The sequence below is a fragment of the Pongo pygmaeus genome, chromosome 10 (assembly GCF_028885625.2).
Source record: "Pongo pygmaeus isolate AG05252 chromosome 10, NHGRI_mPonPyg2-v2.0_pri, whole genome shotgun sequence".
NCBI classification, from domain to species: domain Eukaryota; kingdom Metazoa; phylum Chordata; class Mammalia; order Primates; family Hominidae; genus Pongo; species Pongo pygmaeus.
Window position 1 is genome coordinate 9,221,870 of NC_072383.2, and position 21,205 is coordinate 9,243,074.

General features: G+C 35.7%; 1 protein-coding gene across 1 annotated transcript in view; it reads right to left on the reverse strand.

Moving 5' to 3' along the window:
• Positions 1–20,457, reverse strand: part of LOC129009922 (pregnancy zone protein-like) — a 31,769-nt gene extending 11,312 nt beyond the window's left edge. Inside the window, 12 exon segments of the mRNA XM_063646901.1 lie at positions 81–132; positions 349–470; positions 671–757; positions 760–796; positions 1,294–1,522; positions 2,031–2,145; positions 4,923–5,010; positions 6,956–7,120; positions 12,147–12,220; positions 12,223–12,292; positions 15,184–15,296; positions 20,394–20,457. Coding sequence (XP_063502971.1) covers positions 81–132; positions 349–470; positions 671–757; positions 760–796; positions 1,294–1,522; positions 2,031–2,145; positions 4,923–5,010; positions 6,956–7,120; positions 12,147–12,220; positions 12,223–12,292; positions 15,184–15,296; position 20,394 — 1,153 coding nt within the window. The 5' untranslated portion in view covers positions 20,395–20,457.
• Positions 20,458–21,205: the final 748 nt, after the last annotated feature.

The window sequence follows — 21,205 nt, forward strand, 5'->3', positions numbered from 1 at the left end:
ATGCCCCCAAAAGACATTCCACAACTATATACTCTGGCAAGTCACTTAACATGAAATTTTTCTCTATTTATTACACTTACCTGATGCACAGAGCAGCGTGTTGAAAGTTTCCTCCTTTGCTATTCCTTCAGGCTTTATATTGACAAAAAAAAAAAAAAAAGTAAAGCGATACTGAATGTATAAAAGAAAAATTAAACACTTGAAAGCAAAGGAGAAAATGGTGGTGAAAAATTGGATTGTAGATCTATCCACATTCTTGGGAATTAAATGTCACTGTCAGATGCATATTAGATAATACTGTATGAAATAATAAGGGCTCTGAGACTCACAGAGAGTAGACTTACGTACCTCAACTAGTAAGGGCTTGACTACAGTGTCCTTCTGCACAAGTGGTGGGATGTCAGTCAACTCATTGTCACACACTTCCTGAGAATGCACAGCTTCTGCAGTGGCTGTGAAATTCACCTTTCCTGGGGAATAAAGTTCTTAAGAGTTAAACGGTGATTCTATATTGAACAGTTTCTTCTTTTCCAGTTTCCCCAGCGTATCCAGTGGCTGTCTTCCTCTTGATTAGTATTAAAGGAGGAGAAAAGGTGTGTGTTGGGATCAGTGCAGAAAACAAATCATCCAAGCACACGAAGTGGAATTTGCTAATAGCATTACTACTCACCCAGTGACTTCGGAGTCACAACCCAGGACACGGTTTTCTGCCCATTTCTACAGACACAGTGAGATTCTTCATTCTTCTCTGTTGGACAGCCAGGAAAGCGGGAGAGACCTCCAGCTGCACAATGACCTGTCCCCCACACCCAAACCACAAGTTTATGAAGGGATGCAGAACAAGATGAATACTGCAGAAGATGCTCTGTGCATCAGGTAAATGGACTGAGGGACAATGTCCATGAGTCCAGAGGCGCTGAGAAGCTGTGCAAACATGGTCAGCTGTATCAGACACTTTAGGTGCTTGAAACAAGAAAATTGAAAAACTGACAGGAATTAGGATAAGTGTTTAGGATTTAGCCTTGTGCCAACAGAAGAAAGAGGTGTTTAGTGAAAAACATGAAACAATCAGGTGGACATAATGTCTGAATTTAGGAATACACAGATATAGGAGCCTGAATGAATATAACCTTACCACCTTGGGCCTGTCAGGTACCTTTGCTCTTAGTACCAGGTCTGTTCCAAAATTAGGATATATCATATGCAGTTCTGATTTCCTGGGTTACCTAGGAGACCTCGTAATGAGTGGTGACTATGTTCTATTCTCATTCACTTCCAGAGAAGTGCCCTTACCCGAATGCAGATGGACAAGTAGTTAAACACAGTGGCTTTGAGTGTGAAGGCTTCTCCTCGCACCACAGAATAAGGAAGGGTGAGCTCTAGGAAGAAAGGCTGGAAGGCTTGAAGAGACACGATAGGAGAGAGGCCAAACCCTATGGTTCCAGACAAGCAGAATGCGCTGGCCTTCCACTCTGTGATGGTGTGAGGGACCTGCCCCACCAGGTCACTTACAGCTGATGAGCTAGTGAAGGAGCAGAGAAGAGGAGTGTGAGCAAATCTCTTTTTTTTAAACACAAAGCATGGCTGATCCTAGAACATGATAACTCAGTAACCTAGTGTGGTAAACGCTGAACTTGATCTAAGGGTTGGTGCTCCTGGTGAGGTCTTAAAGTTTTTTTTGTCCCCACCTCCCTTAGTTCCTCCTTCCCTCCCTCCCTTTATTTCTTCCTTTTTTCTTTCATTATTTCCTTCCTTTTATTCTTTCTTTCAGTCTCCCTCCCCTCCCCTTCTCTTTCCTTTATTTAAGAGGGCTGGTAGCATCCTACTTTCTATTATTTTAGTTATGGATGGACGAAATTAGAAAAAAAAATTAGCATTGTTTAATTATGAGATAAATGAACTATAAACCTAAATATTTACCAGAAAAGAGCAGAACAGAACTAAAAGGATCAGGAATCCAGGATAACGTCAGTCATACAGCAGGATTCAAACCCTCTCCTAAACTAAATTCCAGGCAACACACAACTTACTCAACTACCACCAAATCCCAGATCCAGGTCTCAGAGAAGTACTTCCGGACTATCTCTTTCACTTGCAATATCTGAGGTTCTTCTTCGATCGTTGGGTACATTATTTCTACGGCTCCTGGGGGTACACCTCACAGACCTGGTCCTGGAAGACAACACACAGGCCTCAGTGTGAACCTCATTTTTATCATCAATTTCTTATTGCTGCCTTATTTCTCAAGTGGAATAAGGTCATATGCTCAGGGAATGTTTATTATTGGAACAATTTAAGCTACCAGCTTGTTATTTTGTTCACTTTCCTATAAAAAAGCTAATCCTATTTTTTCTTCAAATAGAATCTAGAGCTAAATATATTTTTCTTTATAAATAAAAACAAATGACCTGTACATGTACCTCCTGAATCTAAAATAAAAGTTGATTAAAAAAAAACAAATGTAGCTCTCTCTAAGATGGATTACTCAACTGGTGAAGGGAAGGATAAAGAGTAATTTAATACACCAAATATTGCTTTTACACTGAAATTATGTTCACATGTCTTCTGTTTGCAGTGAGAATCAAACAAGAGGAATGGATATTAGCTAAGCAAGATGATTCCAGGAATGATTTTTTGTTTGTTTGTTTGTTTGTTTCGACATTGAATTAATATGGAGACACAAACAATAAGCAACAAGATTCAGTAAAGTATGTGGTATAGACAATGGGGAGTCAGAAATGAAAAGACAGTCAACTTTAGTTAGGCTGGAAAAGACTTTACCAAAGTGGAACCTAAAATGATCATTCATGGATGGGTGGCGGAGGAGAATGGGGAGGCATTCCCAGGAAAGGACTGTGCAAATATATATACAAAGGTGGAAGGGTGCTTCACAGGGATAATAAAAATTTACCCTCTAGAGTAGAATGGCTATTTTCAGGGTGTGTTTCCCATAATTAGGTAAACAGAAGGTATAATATATAATAAAACATCATGAAGGCTAGGACAAATAAATAAGGTCTGTTAAGTCGGGAGTTAGTTAGCTTGATAAAAAAGAAATTGATACTCCAGAAATCAGAAGATATACATATATATGATATATATCATCTTTATATATTGTTAATATTATCTTAAATATCTTTATTATGATATTATTCTATAATATATCTTCTGATCTCTGGGGCATCACTTTTTAAAGATAATTATATACGTGTGTAATTATAAATACATATATGATATATATAAGATAATAGAGTTAGATGTGCTCTTTCAAAACCTTAAATGCAATAATTTTATGAATTCTGGAAGTAGTGACTATGTTTGAGAAATAAGTGACAAGAGAAAAGCAGTGTTTAAGGGTATGCAGGACAGATAGGGGTAAAGAAAAGCTGGAGGCAAGGAAGGTGAATTAGAATGGTTTTTTAGTAATCTAGTTATGAAATAATGACAGACAGATTAAAGTGCTGTAACTGAAAATGAGAAGGAAGAAAACGATAAGCGACAAATACCAAAAGAAAAATTTGCATAGAATATTACAGAACATTTGGGGTCAAAGTGTAATGATGTACTCTGAGTTTTCAGATTTTCTGAATCATACGTTTGTTTCCATTGATCTGTTTTCTCTTAGGTTGGAAAGAAAATACACACTTAGTGAAATGAAAGTCAATTAATCATGCTTTTCAGTTTCTTTTTTTTAAACAAACATACCATTAAAGGAATCATGATTTTATTTTTTTTCATTTTATGGTCACAATACCTCAGTGAGTTTGGTGTTGTCATTCTGACTTCAGATTTAAAGAAATTGAGCCTCTAAAAGGTTAAGTGAGTCTGCAAATTTCCAGAGTCACATAGTCATAGCAGATAGGAGTGTGATGAAAAATTGTCCCTTTGTTCTTAAAATAGTGTTCTTTTTCACTATACAGGATTTTTTTTTTTCTGGTGAGGAAATATCCTTAATGACTCCTTTGTTTTCAACTAGAACATTACTCCTTGCCTTCCCAGGCAGTGAATCTGCTGTATTAAAATGTGTTTATTCTTTTTTTTTTTTTTTAACACTTTTTACGCCCTCCTCATTTTTTATTAAAAAGTAAATTTGGTAGACATTCAAGCATGCAGAGAAAAATTTCTCTAGGCCTGATGGCAGTAGAAAAGAATTTTGAATTAGGCCTTTTGCAACATTTCCTCATTTCCAGGTATACTTGAAACACACAAAGAGACTATGCAGAGGTAGTATATCTGCCAAAAGTTGCATTACTCTCGTTTGCTCAATATTACATAAATCACTTCTATTTCCATAAGAAGATGTGACAGAGACAATTAATATCCACATGAGCCTTCCCATTTCTCAGCCTCCTTTGCATTCAGGGCAGGAACATGGGCGGAAGTGATGTATACCATTCCCACTCCTGGCTTTAAGAGTCACGTGCAACCTCCTTCCCCATGGGTATGACCCTGAAAGCCACGCTGGCGATGGCAGAGTCACCAGAGGAAAGCAGACTGGTTCTCTCTGACTCACTGTTTGGCACGGGGCTGTTCTGGAGAGTGTCTGAACTCACAAGTAGATTTTGTGTGAGCAAAAACCAAACTATTACATGCTTACCCACTGAGATGTGGGAGTTTGTTACTGCCATTGAATCTAATTCTGACTAATTTAGGTATTGAATCCATCATGGATAAGGAAGATCTAAAATGGCAAGACTATTAAAAGCAAAAACAAAAAGGTAGTTGATTTTGATGTCAAAGAGAAAATAATAATTGCTTAAAAATCCTCTATTTGAGGAAAAAATATTATTTGGGGCTAACTTACCAAGAAGTTGCTGCAGTCTCAAGATCCAATACTTAGAAAAACAGCTTTTCATCTTAAACCAACCCAATAAAGCACGATTTTTCTTCTATTCTGTCAGACAAATAAATCACACCCTTACCTCCTATTATGCTGATACGCAATCCTTGTGGTAGACACAAAGTTGGCTTATGGATTTTTGAGTTGGTAAAAATATCTAATCCTATGGACTGAAAAAAATTAGTTGTTAAAGCATAGTGGCAATCCAATCTTGAGACTGTAAGTAATTTCTTGAATTTGTGTTGTACTTTCACTATTATGTTACATATAGCTCATATGCTCATCATGAAAATTACACATAATGAGGAGAGTTATTTATAAATATGAAAACAGAGTCATAGAAGGTCAAGTTCATTAAGCTATTGAGTGAATAGGAGTGGGAATTCAAACCCGTTTCTGATTCTTATTTCTAAATATTGTCTGGTATACTCTAATGCTCCTTAACTTTTTTTTGCATCCATAAAACTGAGTATTTTAGACTTAGATATTTTCTTCTCTTCTTTTTCCCCATGAAACAAATATCTGTGTCTGTGTGTGCATATAGACAGCTCTCCTTATGGCTTTATTACAGAGAGCTTTTTTTTTGCTTGTTTCTTGTCATTTTAAATTGAAGGTTTGCATATCGGAGGTTGTTCTTTACAATCTTAGTAAACTGTTTTGTTTATGTTTTACCAGAAGATATGGCTTTTCCTGAATATCTATGCTTGACTTATTCCTGTGCTCCTTTCCTCTTTTTTCTCAGTTTCTTTCAGTCGTCTCAGATGTTTGCATCTAAAACCCACATTCAGATGCCCACAGTTGTCTACAGTCCACCTGTTTTCCATCATCCCCCTTCTTCAATGTTAGTCACAGATAAATATTATTTGCTATTTTATCTCAGAGTATTTGGGAAATGGTGGGACTCTTGAACACAGTTGTCAGTGAGGGTTGTGTACGCAACAGAAAGAAATAAACCAGAAATAAATGTTTAGAGATTAAACAGCTGGTTAATAAACCAAGAAGTATTCTTTTCATCCTTCTACCATCTGATTTATGATTCCAGAAGGCCCAGAAGAGAGAGATTTAAATTGCTTTCAGCTAAGCTGTAGACCTCTATCAGATGAACGACATATTTTCCTGAAGGTATGATGAAAGTTTTTAGTGCTTTTTGATAGTGATAAGATTTAATTTCACGACCTGGATAATTCTGCTCAGTTATAGTTAATACTAAAGAATTACATTTTTAAGACATCTTAACATTTCTAATATAAGTTTTGTTAATCTTTTCTTAATAAAAGACAACTTTAAGTTTTCCTGGAATTTTACTGCCCTGTGAGAACTAAAGTTTTGCACTTTATGTATTCAATCCTGTATTCATTCAACCAGTGTATTTTGTTTGTTTTGTTTTGTTTTGTTGTTTTTTTTTTTTTGAGGTGGAGTCTCACTCTATCGCCCACGCTGGAGTGCAGTGGCGTGATCTTGGCTAACTGCAAGCTCCGCCTCCGGGGTTCATGCCATTCTCCTGCCTCAGCCTCCCGAGTAGCTGGGACTACAGGCGCCCACCACCACGCCCGGCTAATTTTTTTTTGTATTTTTAGTAGAGACGGGGTTTCACCGTGTTAGCCAGAATGGTCTCGATCTCCTGACCTTGTGATCCGCCCACCTCAGCCTCCCAAAGTGCTAAGATTACAGGCGTGAGCCACCACGCCCAGCCTCATTCAACAAGTGTTTATTGTGCAAATGACTGAGATGATGGCCTCCAACAAGGTGCTCACCTTTCCAAGAGAGTCAGACACATTATGGAAAATATTTTGTTTTGGTTTTCTCACATATTGGAATCCCCAAGAGTCACTGAGAGGGGAATACAATGGTGGTAAGCAGCTTTGGGGTCCATTTGGTTAAGGTTTGCAGCCTAAAAGTAAACCACTTTCTATTTAAGGTGGTAGAGAAATTCATGTGTGAACATCTGTGTGTCCACAAAGTTCTCTGTCTCTGAGACTTCAATATTTTTCTGTTAGTTATCATTTTGTTAGAGGGAGGGGAGAAAAGATTCTAGAGCTTAGAAGTCCATTGTTTCTCCATCTAAACAGAGACATAGAAATCAATTTTTATTATGTTTTTAGGAAAAAAAATTACCTTGAAGATACTGTAAATGTCATCCCCCTCCAGGACTTGCTTTGGTGTGGAAGTGATTCCCCTGTGAGTTGTGTCTTTTGTGTTGTTGCACTCTTCATCATATTCATCCGCAGGACCTCCAACTCTAAAGGTAAATGGACTCTTTACTGGTAGCAAGTTATAGACCTGCAACATTGAGAGAACAAAGAAAATATCTTTCTTTTCAACAAATTTTAAAATGTGATAGTGTCCCACAGGCGATTTAAAAGATTATGGTGTTTATTTAACATGTGCATGCTTACATTATGAAAAGCAACACAGAGAATCATGGAGTGATATCAAAGGCCATCTCAGCATCTTTATGCTTGATATCAATACTCTGTTTATTCTTTTCATAGTATTTATAAAAATCTGGAATTATTATATGTTTATATGTTTTTGTTGCTTGCTTGTTTGTTTTTATATCTCACAAGATTATAAATCAAAACTGGTAAAAGACCAAATCTGGATTATCCATCATTAATAATCCTGGTCTCAAAACAATGTCCATCTTATAGTCAAGATGCAATAAATATTTCTTAAATAAATAAGTGAACCATGAAGCCAATAAAATATAGGGCTGTTCTGAAATTGCTTCATTGCAAGAGACATTTTTAAAGACAGGATTGAATGGAAACTCTCTTTTGTCCACACTTAAAACCAGTGAGTGAGTGTCTGGATTTTAAGAAAAGCATAAAATTTTTGCATAATTTCTTGAAATTATGTTAGTGGTGGGTTAGGAAGTGGATATAAAAGAAAAGAAATGAGAATCGAATTCCTCCTTTAAAATGTATTGTTTTTATCATCAATTTCTTATAGTTGCCTTATTTCTCAGGTGGAATAGGTTATATGCTCAGGGAATGTTTATTATTGGAACAATTTAACCTACCAGCTTGTTATTTTGTTCACTTTCCTGTAGAAAGGCTAACCCTATTTTTAACATCTCCTAGTTGTGTTTTCTTCATTCATAATATTAAAGTAATAATAACCATCTCAAATAATAATTATTCATTTACTCACTCATTAAAAATGTGTTGATCATCTATTGTATGTAAGATTCTGTGCTAGGCAAGATGATAGAGTCAAGACCTATCAGTATGCTGTCTTCAAGAGACCCATCTCATGTGCAAAGACACACATAGGCTAAAAATAAAGGAATTGGTGGAAAATTTACCAAGCAAATAGAAAACAGAAAAAAGCAGAGGTCATAATCCTAGTTTCTAATAAAACAAACTTTAAACCAACAAAGATGAAAAAAGACAAAGAAGGGCATTACATAATGGTAAAGGGTTCAATTCAACAAGAAGCGCTAACTACCTAAATATATACACAACCAATACAGGAGCACCCAGATTCATAAAGCAAGTTCTTAGAGAATTACAAAGAGACGTAGATGCCCACACAATAATAGTGGGAGACTTTAACACTCCACTGACAATATTAGATAGATCATCAAGACAGAAAATTAACAAAGATATTCAGGACCTGAACTCAGCTCTGGATCAAGTGGACCTGACAGATATCTACAGAACTCTCTGTCAAAACAAACAAACAAACAAACAAAAAAACCCAAAATATATATTCTTCTCATCACTACATAGCACTTACTCTAAAATTGATCACATAAGTGGAAGTAAAACACTCCTCAACAAACGCAAAAGAACTGAAATAATAAGAGTCTCTCAGACCACAGTGCAATCAAATTAGAACTCAAGATTAAAAACTCACTCAAAACAACACAATGACATGCAAATGGAATAACCTGCTCCTGAATTACTCCTGGGTAAATAATGAAATTAAGGTAGAAATCAAGAAGCTCTTTGAAACTAATAAGAACAAACGGACAACATAACAGAATCTCTGGGATGCAGCTGAAGCAGTGTTAAGAGGGAAATTTGTAACACTAAACACCCGCATCAAAAAGCTAGAAAGATCTCAAATCAGCAACCTAACATCACAACTAAAGGAACAAGAGAGCCAAGAGCAAACAAACCCTAAAGCTAGCAGAAGCCAAGAAATAATCAAGATCAGAGAAGAACTGAAGGAGATGGAGACACAAAAACCCTTCAAAAAATAAATGAATCCACAACTGACCCCATAGAAATGCAAACAACCATTAGAGGATACTATAAACTCCTCTATGCACATAAACTAGAAAATCAAGAAGAAATGGATAAGTTCCCGGACTCATACACCCTCCCAAGACTGAACCAGGAAGAAGTTGAGTCTCTGAATAGACCAATAATGATTTCAGAAACTGAGGCATTAATAAATAGCCTACCAACTAAAATTCCAAGACTAGACAAATTTACAGATGAATGTTACCAGAGGTACAAAGAAGAGCTGATACCACTTCTAATGAAACTGCTAAAAGATTGAAAAGGAGGGGCTCCTCCCTAACTCATTTTATAAGGCCAGCATCATCCTGATACCAAAACCTGGCAAAGATACAACAAAAAAAGAAAACTTCAGGCCAACATCCATGATGAACATCGAAGCAAAAATCCTCAATAAAATGCTGGCAAACCGAATCCAGCAGCACATCAAAAAACTTATCCACCACAATTATGTTGACTTCATCCCTGAGATGCAAGTTTGGTTCAATGTATGCAAATCAAGAAATGCAATTCATCACATAAACAGAGCTAAAGACAAACCCACATGATTATCTCAATAGACTCAGAAAAAGCCTAGGATAAAATTCAACATCCCTTTGTGTTAAAAACTTTCAGTGAACTAGGTATTGAAGGAACACACCTCAAAATAATAAGAGCCGTTTATGACAAACCCACAGCCAATATCATACTGAATGGGCAAAAGCTGGAAGCATTCCCCTGGAAAACCTGCACAAGACAAGGATGCCCTCTCTCACCCCTCTTATTCAACACAGTATTGGGAGTTCTGAGTAGGGCAATCAGGCAAACAAAATAAACAAAGGGTATTCAAATAGGAAGAGAGGAAGTCATATTATCTTTGTTGACAGATGACATGATCCTATATCTAGAAAAGCCCATCATCTCAGCCCAAAAGCTTCTTAAGTTGATAAGCAACTTTAGCACAGTCTCAGGATACAAATTCAATGTGCAAAAATCACTAGCATTCCTATACACCAACAACAGACAAGCAGAGCCAAATCATGAAAGAACTCCCATTCACAATTGCTACAAAGAGAATAAAATACCTGAGAATACAGCTAACAAGGGAAGTGAAGAACCTCTTCAAGGAAAACTGCAAACCATTGTTCAAGAATTCATAGAGGACACAAACAAATGGAAAAACATCTCATGCTTACGAATAGGAAGAATCAATATTGTGAAACTGGCCATATTGCCCAAAGAAATTTATAGATTCAATGCAATTCCCGTTAAACTACCATTGACAGCTTTCACAGAATTAGAAAGAGCTATTTTAAAAATCATGTGGAACCAAAAGAGAGCCCAAATAGCTAAGACAATCCTAAGCAAAAAGGAACATAGCTGGAGACATCATGCTACTTGACTTCAAACTTTACTACAAGGCTACAGTAACCAAAACAGCATGGTACTGTTGCAAGAACAGACACATAGACCAATGCAACAGAATAGAGAACTCAAAAATAACACTACACATCTACAACCATCTCATCTTCAACAAACCTGACAAAAACAAGCAACGGGGAAAGGATTCCCTATTTAATAAATGATTCTGGGAGTGCTGGCTAGCCATATGCAGAAAATTGAAACATGGACTCCTTTCTTACACCTTATACAAAAATTAACTCAAGATGGATTAAAGACATAAATTTAAAACCTGAAACTATAAAAACCCTAGAAGAAAATCTAGGCAATACCATTTAGGGCATAGGCATGGGCAAAGATTTTGTGACAAAATCTCCAAAAGCAGTTGCAACAACAACAAAAAATTGACACATGGGACTTCATTAAATTAAAGAGCTTCTGAACAGAAAAATAAACTATTATCAGAGTGAATAGTCAGCCTACAGAATGAGAGAAAATATTTGCAATCTATTCATTTGACAAAGATCAAACATCCAGTGTCTACAAGAAACTTAAACAAATTTACAAGAACAAAACAAACAACCCCCTTAAAAAGTGGGCAAAGGACATGAGCAGACACTTCTTAAAAGAAGCTATTCATGCAGCCAACAAACTTATGAAAAAAAGCTCAATTTTACTGATCATTAGAGAAATGCAAATCAAAACCACAATGAGATACCATCTCACACCAGTCAGAATGGTGGTTATTAAAAAGGCAAGAAACAGCAGATGCTGGCAAGGTCGGGAAGAAAAAGGCACACTTTTACAAAGTTGGTGGGCATGCAAATTAGTTCAACCATTGTGGAAGACAGTGTGGCGATTCCTCAAAGATCTAGAAGAAGAAATACCATTTGATCCAGCAATCTCATTACTGGGTATATACCCAAAGGAATAGAAATCATTCTATTGTAAATGTTCATTGCAGTACTATTCACAATAGCAAAGACATGGAATCAACTTAAATGCCCATCAATGACAGACTGGATAAAGAAAATGAGGTACATATACACCATGGAATGCTATGCAGCCGTAAAAAAAAAGAGACCATGTTCTTTGCAGGGACATGGATGGAGCTGGAAGCCATTATCCTCAGCAAACTAATGCTGGAATGGAAAATCAAACACTGATTGTTCTCACTTATAAGTGGGAGCTGAATGCTGAAAACACATGAACACATGGTGGGGAACAACACACACTGGGGCCTGTTGGAGTGGGGGCAGGGGGAGGGAGAGCATCAGGAAGAATAGCTAAGGATGCTGGGCTTAACACCTAGGTGATGGGTTGATCTGTGCAGCAAAACCACCATGGCAAATGTTTACCTATGCAACAAACCTGTACATCTGGCACATGTACCCCAGAACTTAAAATAAAAGTAAAAAAAAAAAAAAGATTCTGTGCCAGGCATGGTACAGATTGTCTTGGCAAGCAAGATTGCTCCCTCAATGAGAATATAACAGAGAATACAATGAGATAAAATATGTAAAGTACTTTATGCAATTTCTGCTTGTTGTGGAATTACACTATGCCTGTTACTCTGAAGAACTTGTTTTTTGCAAACATTTTTGGAACTTTCAACTTCCAAAAATGATCTTATCACATGAGCATTTCATGATCTCCAAGGTTGGAATGGGACTCACAGATTGAGGTGAGAGCTCAGCTTCAGGCTTCATTAGCAGCACACTCTGGTCTACAGCACGGAGGGCACAAAGGGGGGGGGGGCTGTCACCTTCAGGTGGGTGTTTGAGGCTGGCAGGCTCTGAGCTGAGGAGAATCTCAAATTTACCTGTAAAGAGGATATGATTAAAGCAGCCACTTTTATAATTATTACAGTAACCAGCCCTTCTTCTACTCCAGGCTAAGAGTAGCCTTTTCTATACTTCCTTTCTCTTTATTCATCTTAGAGCAGGATTAAGAGATGAACAGCCTAGGAACTACCAATTCAGTGTCTCTGGAACAACCTGGAAATTTGATTCCAGTTAACTCAGGTTTTCCATTCCTTATATAAATGGTGAAACATAAATTGACTTAATCATATAGAAATAAAACGCTGCATAGAATTGAAAACACACGTACAAGAAAGATGCATACCTTGCTATCACTGACCTATCTCTGTGCAGTGTTTGTGTGATGACTGTGTGCAGTTTGCACGGTGATGTGAAAATCACATCCACTCTTGAGACCAGCCAACAGAAGTCTCCTCCAGTTGGCAGTCTCAGACATCTGAAATTCTAAAGCAGTGTGGAACTGTTCATCATGGTTGGGGATTTATTGGTCCATTTTAAAAAAATAAATATCTAATATACAGCCTAAGAGTTCATTGGTTCAGACAATTTAAAAAATGGTGAATAAAGAACAACAGGAAATTGTGCAGAATCTTCCAAAGATTTGATTCTACTTTGGCCAAAAAAATTAATTGGCAAGATAATCTATTAGTTCCTTCTGTCGATATAGACATTTCTTGAGTAGAATCTGAGTTGTACAGTAGTAGCATCAGGTAACTTCCTTGATTCTTGGACTGAAAACTGATTTGTATTGGAATGAAATATCAGTATGTTTAGCTAAATAACATCTGACTTAGGTTGCTAAATTTCACTATGACAATCCAGCTTTGTGGTCTACTGAATTTAATATAGCAGTTTGGAATCACTTATCATAAGACATATATGAAAAAAATCAATAATTATTTATCTTCAAGATGCAATAGTATTCATCTTTCTAATTCAATATACTATGAAAACGTTGCTTATGGAGAATCTCTTTGAAATATATTTGTTTTTATTTTTAGAAAATTTAAGTTCATTAAAATATGTTAGTGACTGTCCATGTCAAAAGAACAGGTAATTTGGGATTATAATAAACTAAAAACACTATTAACAAGAAGTGGACATGTTAGAAAATAGAAAATGTTTTACTGATATGAAAACCAAAACATAACTTTAAGGCATATTTCAAAGGAGTCTGTACCTCATATATTATATTAATTATTATCAATGTTATTCTTAATGAATAATTATATCTGGTTGAGTATAACAAACGATTCCAATTATTACATAATTTTTAATGTATACGCTAAATCTGTTGTGTTTAAGTGAAGAAATAAGTATATGAAGTTTGAATAGAAAACTATTTTTCTCTGTCTCAGCAAAGATTGAAAAAAATTTAAATGTATCATTTTGCAGGGATGCATGTCTGACTTGGGATCTTTCCTCACATCCTCAGTGCACTATTTATTTGCTCATCATCCCGCCAAGATGTCTAACTTTTAGGGTGCTTAATTTGTAATTTTAATAGATCTACTGTTTTTCTAATTTTTGTGGTAGTCAACTTTCTTCTGAATCTTCTTATGAATCTTTGTTCATATTATTTTTTATAGCTGATCTTCAATTCTGATCAATGATGATTTAAAAGGTATTTAACATGAAGTGATTGAATATAATGTCCGTGGGCTTTTGCTTCTATGGTGAAGTTTTATACTGTTGCACAGGGACTGTCATATGTTTTGCAAAATCAGAAGTGTTCTTCAGACTGGAGTCCAGGGAGAAAATTAATTTTCTGCCAAATCTGTTTTATAATACTTCTCTCATTTCCAGAGTGTGAAGAGGATACTGACCCACTAGAAAGAGACCCCACTGCTAGAACGAATAAGATGTGCTGAAAGCCGGAGCATAACTTGGCCATTCCAAGATTTAACAACCAACTAACTACCCATCATTAACAGTAAAGGTATTGAAGCATGAAGGAGTCTCTTCTCAGTGGGTATGAAACACACAGAAGCCAAACAGAACAGACACTATGCTTCTTGGACACACCATCCGGGTTTAATAGCACTCTTTACTAAGGTGGAATTAAAGGTTTACATGAGAATCCACTGTGTATTTTTCTTATTTCACTGTATATTTAAAACAAGATAATCTAAATATAGATCTCAGGGCAGAAATGTTCACTTGCTATAAACACATTTTGTTTTGATCTCCACAAAGCCCATGTTAAAAAAAAAAAAATCCTTCCAGGTATATTTGAAAACAGGCATCTGAAGTAGGTGGCTCTTATCTGATTGCTAATGTTATGATTATGCTGCCAGAGTAGTGAAAATCAGATAAACAGCACCAAGTTCTGTTGGAATAAAGCATACTTATATCTTAGTGAGCTTTACATGGCAGCTTTGTATTCCTTAAATAAAAAATATGCCATTTGAACCTACGTTAAATTTTTGTGCCATCATTATTTTTAAAGTGTCTAGGCTGTTTCTCATCTGTTCTGTATTATTAAGCTGAGTTTAAACTCATGACAACTTACTGGTGTCTGTAGTGGTACATGAAGTGTGCCAGCGTATGATGGGGTAAAATTGGCACAGCCTTGTGAGGCATCATTTTTAATCAAAATATTAGTAACAAAACATTTTAAAATTAAAACTATTAAAGGCTTATAGATGACTTGATTTTGAAATTCATATGAATTTTATAACAAAACAAGAGACTTTTAAAAAATTGTGTTTGTGGTTGCCTGTTTTGGATGTTAGCACTAGACCTCTCAGTATGACATCACGCTCTGCCTTTAGAAGTAGTTGGGAGGAATGTTTTAGGAGCACTGTATGCCTATTTCCTAATTTCCTTATTTTCCACACATCACAATGGGAGAAGAATAAAAGGACTATTCTTAAACAAAACAACCCACCTTGTTGGCAAAACAGTTTTCAATCTCAAGCTTGTCAGTGTCTGCAACAATTTCTCCATTAGGTAAAACAGTGTAAACAAGCAGATGAGCACTAGAAGCAGAATCTGATTCCACTTGAAAAGAGAAGGAAAACACCCTTTTCACTGGAGAATTTAAAAAGAAGAACAAGTTCAGAATAATACATTAGCAATAGAATTATTAATTTTATTTTTAAAAAAGGCATTTCCAACTATAGACTTTATTTACATTTAGATTACACTGAAGTGAGAAAAGATTTGCATTTATACCACTGTGCAGGTAGTAGTGTTCAATAAATATATGCTGAGCTAATGACATTTTCCCTTAAAGATATAGATTTAATTGTTCATTTCCTCTGCTTAAGTAGGAAAAAGATGTTTAATGCATGTCTCTATTTCTAAATTGAAAAATATTATTGAGAAAGGAGTCAAGAGAGAAGAAAGAGAACTTCTAGACATGTTTGGTTATAATTCTTGTGTGTGTAAGGGCAATATAAAGGATGCAACACAGTCTTTTCCTTCAGGACATTTATAATACAGCAGGGATACAGATACAAATCACATAAAAAGCCTTGTGAGCCTTTGATTTTTATAATAGAATTCTCTGTGTTCATCTTAGTGGTTGTCCTCTGTGTGAACTGCATAGAGCTTATGTAACATTCCACTTGTTTATTTTCATAAATGTTCTAAGTTTGATCTTTGTAGCATAAAATTATTCTTTAAAAATTGTACCCTTCCTGTATCTATAAAAGATTTGAGGGCAGCTTTCATGAAAATACAGAGAAACAGCAGAGTCAAAATAATTTGAAACAGTAAGACAAAAGCCAAATGAACGTGGAATTCTGTAGCAGGGTTAAACATAGGAGTTCATTTTATTAGGAAGCTGCAATAAAATGGTTATTATACTAGAGTACTTAAGTTTTCCATTGAGTTTCTGAAATGTCAAAGACAAAGTCGAAACAATCATTTACATAGCTGTCATTAAATAAAATGAAGTATATTTTTTCTTAAAGAGAGAGACACTTCTTCTTCCCACCCCACCACCTTAGGACCCAATCCATACAGGATTTAAACTCTACTGCAGAAACAAACTTTGAAGATATTGCTTTGTGAGGCAGTAACTTTTTCATATGTTATTAGAGACAACCTTACCTGCTCTAAAAAATCAATACGATGTCCAATAACATAAAATCAAGGATTAAATGGAAATTTAGAGTCAATGTTTCATATTTGAATGAACGTATTCAAATTTTGTGCTTTATTTCAAGCAGAAAGAAAACAATCAGTAAGAGATTATATAGACCTAAGAGATGTTACAGACCGAAGAAGAACCTATGGTGAGCGGGGTTTTAGAGTGTGGGTACTGCATCCTTATCATGACCTTAGAAGCCTCTTTCTGGCTCAAAAAGACTGGGAGAAAGTCTATGAGAAAAAGGTTTTCATCTAGAAGTAGAGTTAAAGGAAATTTATTAAGAGGCTAATCTGGAGCTCAAAAAATTACAAACAAACATTAATATTTTGAAATCAAACAAATTCCTGATTAATTAAAAAGGTATCTTAGGCCGGGCGCGGTGGCTCACGCCTGTAATCCCAGCACTTTGGGAGGCCGAGGTGGTGGATCACGAGGTCAGGAGATTGAGACCATCCTGGCTAACACGGTGAAACCCTGTCTGTACTAAAAATACAAAAAAATTAATCCGGCGTGTTGACAGGTGCCTGTAGTCCCATTTACTCAGCAGGCTGAGACAGGAGAATGGCGTGAACCTGGGAGGCAGAGCTTGCAGTGAGCCGACATCGCACCACTGCACTCCAGCCTGGGTGACAGAGTGAGACTCCATCTCGAAAAAAAAAAAAAAAGTATTTTAATCAAACTTTACATGACTATTTAAAGGAAAAGTTGTAAATAGTTGAGTTAGATGAAATTTTCAAATTTTATTTGAAAATTTATTTGAGCTCTGTTAATAAAAGTTGCTTCAGTCAATGATAGCTCACAAATATTCAATTTTGTTTCAAAATTTGAAACAAACAAAAAGAAGTCTATTTTTTCCTTATGGAATTCAACTTGGGGACAACAGGTAACAAGTAAATAGGCCAGCTGTACTTATCTTTTGTAAAAAAAATATATTTTTACTTATCTTTTTATGAAATGTTAAGCATTCTTCCTAGGATAACAGAAATTAATAGATATTTATGGGCCGGGCACGGTGGCTCATGCCTGTAATCCCAGCACTTTGGGAGGCCGAGGCGGGTGGATCACGAGGTCAGGAGATGGAGACCATCCTGGCTAACACGGTGAAACCCCATCTCTACTAACAACACAAAAAATTAGCTGGGCGTGGTGGCGGGCGCCTGTGGTCCCAGGGACTTGGGAGGCAGAGGGAGGAGAATGGCATGGACCTGGGAAGCGGAGCTTGCAGTGAGCCGAGATCACGCCACTGCACTCCAGCTTGGGAGACAGAGCAAGACTCCATCTCAAAATAAATAAATAAAGATATTTATGATTCAAGGAAATAAAGAAGAAAAGTGTGATCGAAGATAGAGAAATTCTATTAACCCAGTTGACCTCAGTGACATTCAGAGAACACTCTACCTAACAGCAGCAGAATACACATTTGAACATTTACCAAGATAGACCATATTTTCTGAGCTATAAAATGTCTCCATAAATTTAAAAGAATTAAAGTCATACAATCATAATGTCATCAAATTAGAAATCAGTAACAGAAAGATCTCTAAAATATCTCCCATTTAGAAACTAAATAACACACTTCTGAATAACTCATGGTTCAAAGAAGAAATCAAAAAAGAAAGTAGAAAATATTTTGAACTGATTCAAAATGAAAGTATCACATGTAAATACTAAGGGATGCAACTAAAGCATTATTAACAGGAAAATGTGTAACAATAAACACTTGTATTAGAAAAGAAGAAAGGTCTCAATCAATGACCCCAGCATCCTCATGAAGAAAGTATAAAAAGAAGACTAAATTAAAATCAATCTTTAATTGATAAAGATCAGTGGATACCAATGACATGAAAATTTAAAAAAAACAGAGAAAAAAATCAATTAAACCAAAAACTAGTTGTTTGAAATGATCAGTACAATTGAGAAACTTCTAGCCAAACTGGTCAAAAGAAGACATAAATTATAAGTATCTTGAATGAAAGAGGTTCTATCACTATAGAAATTACAGATATTTTAAAACTATAAAGAATATTATGGACTATTTTATGTCAATAAATTAGACAGTTTAGAAAAATAGACAAGATTTTAAATGACATACACAACCAAAAATTAACTAAAGTAGTAGCAAACTCACATTGCACTTCATTGAAGAAAATAAATTTGTATTTAAAATCTTCTCACAAAGAAAATTCTATGTCCAGATCACTGGTAAATTCAACAAAATATTTAAGAAAAAGAAATACCAAATATTAATGAGTTCAGATATTTAGGGAGGAGCTTTTACAGAAAAGTGTTAAAGCTTTTACAGAAAAGTGGTTCCTTCTTCCTGCTTATAACAAAACTGGAGAGGAGAAAAATAAATTGAATGAGGAATTAGTCATCAAAAATGAACTAGGACTTGATAATTCGGAAATTTCTCAGCTTATCTAAATTGCAAAAATCGGTAAAATTAAGACATTCACTGTTAGGAAATTGTGCTCTAGAAAAAAAGCTATGATGTGACTGGACAACCTTTTGCTAAAGATTTGATTTGCAGAAAAATTAAAATGTCAGAGTAATTTAGCCACAAAAAAGGGCTCTTCGAAAAGATTAAGTGCGTGACTCTTAGATACCCTTACCCATCTCAAAAAAGCCAAAATTGGAGATAGAATTATCCATCAAATGTCAGTGAAGAGGCTTTTTGTTTAATGGAATGAATCTCTGTGACACACAGGAGACCTACATGGTTCTTGAAAAGTTTATACTAATAGAAACATTGTCAGCTTCAACTAAAAGGGACAGAGAGAGTATAGAATAAAAGAAGAATGTCAGACCTCTCAAATCATGCAAGCAGGAAACGAGATCTGATAAAACAATTCAGCTGCAAACACATCCTTCATGAAAAAGGGCAAATGATTTCATGAGTGGATCCTTGAGCCCAGACAACAGAGAAATGAATTAAAGAGGATTATTCCCAGGTGTTAAAACTATGCTGTTTTCCCAGCCAGATTTCAGCACTTCTTGGGACTAATGACTCTTTTTGCCCTAGGATGGATTATGTCCAGGACCTCATTAACACCTAATTTAGATGATTGAGATGATGAGATTTGGAACTTTTGAGCTAATGAGACTGTGAGCTTTTAATCTTGTGTTAATGCTGTGATGGATAGAGTGAATGCACTTTGCATGAGGGATGAATGTGAATCTCTGGGGCCAATGGGAAGATTGTGGTAAATAGAATAATGGCCCCTGAAGATACTCAATTTCCAAAACTTCTGCATATGTTACTTTATATGGCAAAAGGGCCATTGCAGAAATGATTAAATTAAGGATCTTGAGGTGTGAAGTTTATTCTGGATTGTCCAAGTGGGCCCAATGTAATCACAAGGGTCTTTCTAGGAGGAAGACAGGAAGGTGAGAGAGATTTGAAGATGGTATGTGGCTGAATTTGAAGACAGAGAAAGGAACCGCAAGCCAAAGAATGCAAGAGGTCTCTAGAAGCTGGAAAAGGCAAGGAAAGAGTCTCCCCTCAAGCTCCAGCAGGAATGCCATCCTGACACCTTGAGTTTAGCCTAGTGAGACTTCCGACCTCCAAAACTAGAAGATACAAGTGGTGTTTTAAGGCACTAAAATGAAGAACTAGAAGTGTTGTTTTAAGCCCATAAATTTGTGATAATCTGTTGCAGTAGTAATAGGCAATGCATACACAAGCACACAAAGTAAAATTTTTCTGTGGTTATTTTCCATATTTTTTCAGTTATTTTCTGTCTTTTGAAGACATTAAAGACATAAAATGAATATATATTAGTTTAGGAATAAAATTTAAAATGTAGGAATGCTACAAAAGAAGAAAAAATTTTAACTGAGCTAAAGCGAACCCAGTATGTCATCCTATTACATCAGCTTCTTCATCTTTGGGTGAAGAGGTTGGTGACTGTTTCTTCTAATGTGAAAATAGCTCCAAATTGCTAAATTGTTCAGAATTTGACAAGATGAGAGAGGAAAGAAAAAGGAAATCTTGAAAATACTTGCTGTTTCCTTGTTCAATGGATAACACGTGGATTCCTGATTGGGAGATTTTTCCTCTTGTTTTGATCTGAAGACAGAGGGAAATATATTCATTATTGTTTAAAAGAATACATTTTAACCTAACTTTAAAACATTCATGATATATGGGTGAACCATAATCTTTTTTTTTTTTTTTTAAATTCCTACCTAACTAAAATCTTTATTTTTGAAATTCAAGGATTATTTCCAAGTACAATCACATTGAACTCTGGCACTAGGCACTACCATTTAATATAGTAATGGAACACATTCAGAGCTAAGACAAGGAGGGTAAAAGAAATGGAGACACAACCTAAATATTTAAGAGGTAACGGGATTGGAGAGGGAAGGTAAACTAAACACTTGCCTTTAAACATTAGAAGCATTCTTACATATTAACCTCATTCTGGATGGACCCAAAGACCCAAACTTGCACTAATGCTATACAGTCTAGTGGAAGATTGATTTCCAATCATTACAAAAATGACTTCTTGAAAGTCAGAGTTCTGAAAAATTGCAACACCTTCATAATTAGTAAGTTGCCTATCACAGAAAATTTTCTCTAAGTAGTATTTCTACTTTATTGGATTATTTTAATAGAATAGAATCAGAAAATAATTTTATTATTTGACCTGCCTTATCCTGTATACTACTAAGCATTTTAGAAAGCAAGCCTAAGTGCACAAGTGTGAATGTGTGTGTGTGCATACTATCTATTAAAAAGAAAGTAAGTAAAGCCACTTTCAGAATCCACTGATAATAGTGTCAAGAAACAGAACCAAACATGTGTTCT